The sequence below is a fragment of the Helianthus annuus genome, unplaced genomic scaffold, assembly GCF_002127325.2.
Source record: "Helianthus annuus cultivar XRQ/B unplaced genomic scaffold, HanXRQr2.0-SUNRISE HanXRQChr00c095, whole genome shotgun sequence".
Lineage (NCBI taxonomy): Eukaryota > Viridiplantae > Streptophyta > Magnoliopsida > Asterales > Asteraceae > Helianthus > Helianthus annuus.
Genome location: NW_023395611.1, coordinates 9,544 through 19,440, shown reverse-complemented (window position 1 = coordinate 19,440; position 9,897 = coordinate 9,544). Strand labels below are relative to the sequence as shown.

At 34.0% G+C, this 9,897-nt stretch overlaps 1 protein-coding gene across 1 annotated transcript; it reads right to left on the bottom strand.

The window, feature by feature from the left end:
• Positions 1-1,457: 1,457 nt before the first annotated feature.
• On the bottom strand, positions 1,458-3,674 carry LOC110931514 (epoxide hydrolase 4). The gene is made up of 4 exons (XM_035987262.1): positions 3,017-3,674; positions 2,718-2,810; positions 1,856-1,923; positions 1,458-1,710 (listed from the first exon to the last, which is right to left on the bottom strand). The coding sequence occupies exons 1-4, from the start codon at positions 3,647-3,649 to the stop codon at positions 1,584-1,586; spliced, it is 921 nt and encodes a 306-aa protein (XP_035843155.1). The 5' UTR covers positions 3,650-3,674; the 3' UTR covers positions 1,458-1,583.
• Between the last annotated feature and the right edge of the window lie 6,223 nt (positions 3,675-9,897).

Genomic DNA, 9,897 nt, shown 5'->3' with positions numbered 1-9,897 from the left:
CCAGGAAATACCGAAATAGTGATTCATCATATGAATAAATTACGGAACCTATGTGCCGTGTTGTCCTTGATTCAGAAAACGAACTAACATACTAAAATATAGTTGATTAGTCTTTAACAAAAAAATTATCAAAGGATTTGAAGTTGATTGTAGTTTTGTTCTGCAAGAAACTGAAACTATAAGTGTTTCATGAATTATCTTCCAAATTCCTAACTCTCATTAGTTTTTTACATTTGATTGTTAAAAAAAATAGAAAACCGTTAGCTAGTTAAAATCGATAAATTTGAGATTTTTATGGTTTAATAAAAAAATGGTAAAATAGTTATTCTCTAATTAATTATTAGTAAATTGAGTATATTTGTTATTTTTAGTTTTCAAGAAGGGGATATATATAAATAAAATTTTGGCTTGTGTATATATATAATTTATGAAGTTTATAGGAGATAATATGTAATTGCTCCCAAAAAAAACCCTATCTATTAAACTCTTTTATTCCAATTTTTTTTTTTTTTCAAAAACACACAATATGTCCAACCCATTTCTCTCTACTCACATATATGTTCACTCTCAACTTAACATCATTCTAATAAAATGGAAGAATCAAGTTCATCATCATCTTCGTCGTTATCTTCGCTTGAAAAACTTCTTTTATTCTCGTCAAATGACGAGGGACCGGCTCTAATAATTTCAGCGCTTCAGAAAGTGGTTGAAAATATATTGGAAGACGAAGGGTGCTCCTCAGAACCCAAGAGGAGTACGTGGTCGAATCACCGCACATGATTTATTGGTAAGTGATTATTTTTCACTCAACCCAACGTATGAGGATACTACTTTTAGGCGTCGTTTTCGTATGAACCGTGGTTTATTTTTAGAATATCAAACGATTTATCAAATAAATATGAATACTTTGAATTTAATAGATTTCTTTTATTTTTTAAATATAAAATAAATAAAAAATGTATGCCACGTGTTACACAATGCCATCCTTTGATGCCCCATCCCACCCTGCCCTTTTTTTTCACCATACCATTTTCTGACACTTGCTGACATAACTTTCACATAACGTTTTACGCCCTCTTTTCAAGCCTTCCGATTCGGTATGGTCTAAGAGTGTTCTGGTTTTTCTTTAAAGTCTAAAACCAATCTAAAAGAATAAAGATGTAGAAACTTGAAAACAAATCACTTACATATAGTGGGTGTTTGGGTTAGCTTATTTTGGAGCAACTTATAACTTATTGACTTATAAAAGTTAATAAGTTGTTTTTAGAGTGTTTGGATTAACTTATATAAGTTATTTTTGTGTGTGGAGAAGTTGTTTTTGAGAAGTTAGAAATTCTAACTTATAACTTATGACTTATATAAGTTAATAAGTTGTTTTTGAGAAGGAATCCCAAACACCCCCATAGTTATCACGGCGGAACTTGACATTGAAAAACCTGAAACCCTACTACGGCCTATTAACAAATACCAAACATTTCTGGTTTGGTTTGGTTTGGTTTGGTTTGGTTTTATTCAAATACAAATATGTGCTTGCCCGAAAAGCCACTCCTTGCGGATTTTCAATTAAGTATTTAACCAACAAGTCATTGATCCTTCGTCACACTTTCAAGAATACATTTAAGACGTTTATTATATTTGAAGGGTTGCTCTAATGGTACTAGGTGCCCTGCATCCTTTATCCACTCTAATGATGCTTTGTCGCCCAATCGCCTGTAGTAAATCTTAGTTACAATATTAGACTAATAACATTTTCATAACTTTAATGAGACATACGTTAAATGTAATGAGTTAGACATACGATACGAATTTAGTTAATCTATCCTTTTTTCTTTTGTCAAACGGGGATGTGACTTACGTTTTCATGGTCATCGCAAGGTCAAGATCGAAGATCTTATCATCATCTCCCCACACCATGTGTATCTCCTACAAAAAAAAAATTATAAACAACGTTTCTTCTTGTATATATAATCAATATTTATATTTCTTTCTAAAAGTTTAGGAGTAACCATTATGCCTGTTTTGAAGTATATTGTAATAAGAGATGATTATGTATTAACTTTTTTATTAGTATATTGTAATAAGAGATGATTATGTATTAGCTTTTTATCAGTATATTGTAATAAGAGATGATTATGTATTAACTTTTTTTATCAGTATATTGTAATAAGAGATGATTATGTATTAGCTTTTTATCAGTATATTGTAATAAGAGATGATTATGTATTAACTTTTTATTAGTAGGAAAAATTATAAGTTTTGTCCTTTATCTTTATACCACTTTTCAAGCGGTGTCATTTTTAACGAATGTTGACAGGCGGTGTCCTTTATTAGGTATTTTGTTCCAAGTTTAGTCCTTTACACCCAACCCAGTTAAAAAACCCTGTTATTTGTTGACATGCGGTGTTCTTTACTAGGTATTTTGTTGCAAGTTTAGTCCTTTACCTAGGTATTTTGTTGCAAGTTTAGTCCTATACACCCAACAATTAACAGGGTTTTTTAACTGGGTTGGGTGTAAAAGACTAAACTTGCAACAAAATACCTAGTAAAGGACACCGCCTGTCAACATTCGTTAAAAAAAAACACCGCCTGAAAAGTGATATAAATATAAATGACAAAATTTGTAATTTTTCTTTATTAGTATATTGTAATAAGAGATGATTATGTATTAACTTTTTATTTTTTTCATATTATTATTAAGATAATAAAAATTTAGCTACCTGTGGGTAGCTGGTATATGAGGTTGCATCTTCGTCGGCAACTACCAAAGCCTCTAATAACTCATTTCTTTCCTTCCTGTTACTAAACATCGTCTGCAAATGATATAAAAGATAATATCATTATGTTCTTTACATCTTACAATATGACTTCAAGTTAAAATATCGTATACTCAATCTTACTAATTATGTTTATAAAGGAAAACAACACAATCTTTTTATATATAAGAAAAGTAGAGAACAATCAATGAAGTTGGAGTATGTAATACATGTGGTGAAAAAGAATTACAGAAACACATTACCTCAAGAATATCTCGATAAATGAAATCTGGAAGCCAAGGGACCTTATGAAAGCCAATGGAAAACATCATTTTCAACCCCTCTACCGTTTTGGGCATTAAAAGGTCGGACCAGCTCGTTAAACCAAGGCTCTTATATGACTCAAGGCTAATGGATTCGGTCAACTCTACTACAGTTCCGGACATCACCATAGACTTGACCAACTTGGGGTACATCTTCGCCATCTTGAACCCAACCATCCCTCCATAACTTAGTCCCACCAATGTCACCTTCTCCACTTTTAATTTCCCCAACCCCTTAGCCACAAACTCGGCTTGAAAACTGGCTGATCTCTCATTTCTATCGGTGATCGAGCCACCGAAGAACAAGAAGTCAGGCACGTAGACAGCGTATTCACGGGTCAACGCGAAAACTTGTAGGAACCATGTGAAAATACCGTCCATGGCGAAAGAGTGGAGGAGTAGTACTGCAGGTTTGGTGGGTGGAATATGTTGGTCATTTTTGGTGACCGTTTCTTTAGGAACCCAAATGTTCATCAAGGTTCCGGGCTCTATTTCTATGGTTTGTGGGGTTAAACCGGCTAGCTTCACGAGTCCATGAAGGAGAGGTGTTAGCAAGACAATTGTATTACCCATTAGGTTATGTGTTTTGAATCTTTGGTAACCAGATGTGGATCTATATATACACACACGCGTATGCATTGGTTCAAATACTAAATTTCTTTGCGTGAGAAATGTGAACGAAGTGGATAATATATAATATAATTACACGCTAACTATATATGTTAAAAAAAAAAAAAAAAAAAACTATATATGGTTAAATCACATAGGGAGGCTTAGGTGTGGGAGGAGGACTACGACACACGGTCCGTGATTTTGAGGGGTATATGTTTTAAGAAAACTCCGATATATACATGTTATTTTTTTTAAATAGTAAACTCATACCAATTTCAAGTAAGGCTCGTTTACAAATCATTTTTTTTATGGTTTAGACTTCAGAATTTAGCCCACTAGGTTAATTGAGATCATTACTAATTGAAAACGAAGTTTTAGATAATATAAATTGTGAAGAGTTGATCCACCAATTTGTTATGAAGAATACAAGGAGGGCTGCACGAATCATCGGTTAGCCATTAGTTTATTAGTTATTACGTTATGTAACTCATTCGAATACTATAATTTTCTCATTTTTTCGTAATTGCATTATTTATCGAATACTACGATTTTATCATTTTTGTAATTGCATTGTTTATCGTTAAGGCATATATGCATATTTTTCGAGCTCAAACAGGTTACATGAATTCTAAGAGACGTTACTGTATAAGTGTAATAATGCACAATTATTATATAGTTACACATCTTTTTCGTTATGTATATAATACTATACAATTCTATATACATGTCAACGTTTTGAAATTAAAAAAAAAATGTTTTTTCGAAAAGATACATATAATACACACCTATATCAAGTTAAAAAAAAATACTAAAATTAAAATATTTAAATTTGTGATATATATATATATATATATATATATATATATATATATATATATATATATATAGGGTTAAGTTAACATACAATGACCCTTATCGTAAAATATGTACGCGATTATCTCAGCCGTCCGATCTGGTGCGAATTCACTTTTGAACATGCGATTTATGCTGAAAAACCAACATGCGAAATTGCTTTATATACCAACATGCGATTTCATCATATTTACCAACATGCGAAATTGCTACAAAAAAGCAATATGCGATTTCATCAAAAATACCCACATGCGATTTCAAACATGTTTTTTTTATAACGTGCGATTTCACAATATCGTATGTATTGTACGTTAAGTGATATTGTATTTTACACTTTCACTATATATATTATAACGCCCCAAATTATATTATGCATTTCTTTATATTCATATATGTGAATGTGCTAAAGTGAAAGTAATTATAAACATAATCGTTATTAAAATGTAACTAAGATTAAGAACTTAGTTAAAGTAAAAGTAAAGATCTAACTTAAAATGGAATATACCTAAACAAGAGGGACCAAACTAGAAAGAATGGAAAGATGGATTATAAGAATAAAAATTTTAACCCAAACACACACATTGGTGTGTGTGTGGGTCGACTGGAACAAGAAGAAAAGAGGGGAAACCCTCAAACTTAGCAAAATCAGCAATTGAAGGAGAAATCCCAGCTTGATAGTGTGCATGAACGAAATTCTTAATCATCTAAGCATTCTAGAACATAAGGTAAGTTGAAAATTGTAAATTAATGATATTTTATGTAATGGGTTTTCAAGAAATTCATGACCTTATGTGAAATTAGTATGAATAATGATTAGGAACACCACTTAGATCATGATTGATGCTTGAATTTGACTAATTTGATAGTAAATATGAAAACCCATTTGAAAGTATAATGTTTAGTTCTATGTAAATTTAGCATAATAGTTATGTATGGTGATGTTCATGACAAGAGATTATTAGTTGGAATCGAATTAAAATAAAGGTTACATGGAAAATTTATGGAGTTTAATGTTCTTGATGATATTTATATGAAATGGCTAAGTTATGCTTATGATACTTGTACTATATGCTTAATTAATAGTACGCTCGTCAAGTGTTTGTTAAAATGCTTGAATGAAATGAATCTCATGTTAGACAATGCTACATTGTTAGCATTTAGAAACTTTAGTTGTTAATGCATTTATGTTAAGAAAGGAATGTAAATGTGACATGAGATTTAAAGTAAGTTGATTTGCGAATTGTAGAAATAAAAGAAGAAAACTCAAATCGTTCCGGATCGCAAGCAAGTAAAGAAAAAGGTAAGTTCCGATGCTTACAAATCTTAGTAGTGTGTAATGATATGAAATGTTGCTATCCTAGAGTCGAATCTTCGTACGTGTATTGAGTTAGTGTATGTCGAAGCTATGCTAAGAGTATGGGTTCGAATGAGTAGAATGGATCATATGCCAAGTTTGGGAAATTTATGTCCGGTTGAATGTTTGAAGTAAGGGGGAGATTGTTGATGCATATTTTGGCTATCGCCTTCGTCAATCCGAGTCATAGTGAAAAGCCGGGAAGATATCAAGCGCATAATGTCATATTTAGTTAGAAATGGCAAGGTGGCAAACTTGTAATTAATGAGAACTTTCATTAAGTTGCCTTGACCATATAAATAGGAGGTATGTCATGATTTTAGTTAGAGATTTTAGAGATTTTGATAGAAGATTTGGAGGAGACTTGGAGAGAAGACTTTCTAGAGAGAGAAAGTAGAGAGAGAAAGTAGAGAGAGAAAGTAGTGTAAACGTGAATTCTTGTACCGAAGCGTCAAATCTATCAATGAAATCACGTTAGTAGTACGTTATCGTGTATTCGGTCACGTTCGTTCACGGATTCCGCACGTGAAACGTTCGTTACGCAATCGAACGGTGCCAAAACCGGTCCTACAAGTGGTATCAGAGCTAGGAGCTCGATTGCTTGATCAAACACGTCGTTCTCGTACAGATTTGAGCCGATTCAGATCCGATTTCTCCTATTTCTTCATCTTCTACTCGTTCTTTACGGAAATTCGACAAATTGAACGTGTTTTCACGGTCCGATTCGTCTGAAATTCTAGTATATTGTGCGAAATACATAGAATCAAAACCCTACCAAGTTTCACATCAAAAATCCAAGTCGTTTTGGAGAAATCTCGATTTTTCGGTCCGAATTCGCAGCTGTGGATCGCCTTTTTGAACACCTCAGGATCGCTCTTAGTGCACTTTTGTGGGTCGCTCATTGGAAGTTTCTTGGATCGCTCATAAATACACGTGTGAACCACTCCAAGATTACAAACGGTGGATCGCTTATTGGGAATGATTGGAATCGCTCATATGTCATTTCTTTGAATCGCTCTTAGGGAATCTTCTGAACCGCTTATTTGACACAAGGTGGATCGCTTTTAAGGACACAAGTCAGATCGTTCATATTGTGTTGCAGGATTGCAATGATATAGGCCAAATACTTTTAATATCCACCGCCACCTTATAGCCCTGTCAAGCCCATGTGACATGTTTTAGCTGCCGTCCATTTCTTATATTTCCACTGCCCAAGTTTTTGGACAGTTCATTAACACATCTTGCACCGACCCATTATCTTCTAAGAACCAATCAATACAGCCCACCGCCCCACTATAACAAACTTTGTTTTTTAATTCACCGATCAACCGCCCACTTAAAGGCCCACTTCCACCGCCCATTAATTTTTTTTACCCAATCATTATAACCGTCCATTGCACAAATTTGGACCTATCAAAAGACATTAAACAACGTGCAGCCCAACCGCCCAGTTGCGGCCCATATAACCAATCCCATATTTTTGTTGCCGCCCACTTTTTGATAAGCCTTGGCCAAAGTGCACCCTTTTATCCACCGCCCAAGTGACCAAATCAAATTTTTTGATTGGTTCCACCGCCCAAATTAACCAACCATTAAACCCACTTGCACCACCCAAGACCCAACAGTTATCAAGCACCGACACACTTAGATATCGGCCCAATTATTGATTATTTGTTGCCGTGTTTTGAAAACCCGAGTTAAGAAATCATGGGTTTCGATGTGTTTAATATGACTCAGGAAACAATGGATAAAATAAGGGAATTAGAGACAGAATTTGATTCGTTTTCAATGTTTCCAGGAGAAAATACAAAGAGTATCATTAAGAGATATATCCATCTTGTTAGTTCAATGTCTAATTTAGATATTACAAAAGAACCAAAAGAGTGGGTTGAAAAATTTATCAGTGCTTTACCGAAAGAAGAATGGGAAGATTATGTCTTGAACTTGAAAAGTTCTAGAGAATTTTCTCAACTGACAATTACTCCACTCATTAAAAGGATTGAAGAACAGATGGTGATCAAGGATGAGAAAAGGAAAGAAAAAGCTGTAAAAGTCAAAGAATCTGTAAAGAATGAATTGTCAAGGTCTGCATCAGTATGCTCAAATTGTCACAACTTCAAGACAGTCAATGCCAAACTTGTGAAGGATGCAGAAAGTTTAGCATTGGAGATCAAGAAGTTGAACAATAAGAAGAAAGCTGATGAAAAACAGATTCTAGACTTACAGGGTATTTGTGAGAAGTTGAAAGTCGAAAATGCCAAACTGTTGGGTAGTGTGAACAGTTTGACATTAGAGAACAAAGGTTTGAAAGAAAATGAAAAGGTTTTTGAAAGCAAACAGAAATCATCAGAAAATGAAGATTTCTGGATAAAATTGGAGAACAAAAATCTGAAAGCTAATGAAGTGAAACTTCAAGAACAGATAAATGTTTTGGAAAATGAAAAATCTGTTCTTGAAAACTTGAAAAATGAAAATGAAAATTCAATCAAGTCTCATCTTGAAAGAATATCTAAGCTTGAAGACGAAGCTAAGAGTTCAAGGATCAAGATTGATGAACTTGAAAAGAAATTGATCAGTTTTGCGACTAAATCTGACAAGTTGAATATTCCTTGTCCAAAACTGATCAATTCAGTTCCAATAAGTGACTGTGTCACAAACTTTGACTCTGTCAAAGTTGAAGATTGTGATGATGCATCCGATGATGAAAATGTTAAAAAAGAAAAACAAAAATTGTTTTTAAATTTGAAAGAAAAATTTCAGAAAACTGTTTTGCAATCGACCGAAAAAGGTGAATGTTCTAAGCAAAAGCCTTTGAAGAAGAAAGCAGAACAGAAACAAAAAGATAATAAAAGTTCATCGGATCGATCATCCAATCAAAAACAAAATTTACAAAAAATAAAAAATGAAAACTCAAAAAATGTTGGTAATAAGTGGTGCAGGTCAGACCACAGTGCTAAAGCGTCAAATCCAGCAAAGTTGAGGAAGGAATATCACCAGGCCAAACAGTGTTACGACTTGAGTGTTTGGTACAACGGTGATAACTGGTACGATAACAGAATGTGTTACAGCTGCGGCTATCATGGACACATTGCTGTTAATTGCCAGTACTGGAGTTATGAGACCAGGAGGTGCTATAACTACAACATCAAAAGTCACATTGCCAGAGATTGCCCAAGGAGATCGAATGAAAGATTGAGGGCTAATTCTCAGAAATCGGCAAAGATTCCAGTCAAAGTCAAGCCCCAGGAACAGAAGGTTCTGAAACCTAAAGTTCAAGAGCAGTCAATTCCGGAAAAGAAAGTCAAACTTTCACAGGGGCAGAAAGACAGACTGAGGAAAAAGAGGAAGAAGGCGAGAGAGTATCTCGAGAAGATTTTGTCCTCGGGTTCACCGGACAAAAAGATTAAAAGTTCTGATGAATCAACTCCCTCAGTTGCAACAACAAGCAAAAAGAATTCATCAGATACAAATCTGAGGATTAAAGAGGAAAAGAAGAAGAAGAAAAGGGTCGGCGATGAATCTGACAGATCAAAGTCGGACAAGCCACCTGCAGGCAATGATTCTGGTATGGTAAAACCAGAGGAGCCATTGGTTGAGGTAAAAGTTGAGAATTCTAGTTTAGCAATGGATGATGCAAATTTTCCACCATTGTTGAGCAAGAATTCAAAATCACCCAAGGGCAGTCAGGCTTGGGTGAAATTGTTTAAATAGAAAAACCTGACTTGCCGGAGATCCTAAGATGGTATCGTGGATCATGAATCGGCACATTTCTTGAGAAATTTCACTTTGGTGATTTTTCGATTTACATGTGGTAAATCAGGGACATTAATTTGTACTTGATTTTCTACTGATGGTTTATGGTAAATGATGTGCGTGAATTATATATATTTTTAATTGAGTTTTTTTTTTCACACAAATTTAGTTTTAAAATGGTTTTTCACCTAGAAACTAACTACACACACAAAGGGCAAGTGTACCCGTCGGGTGGTAATATAGCTAATCG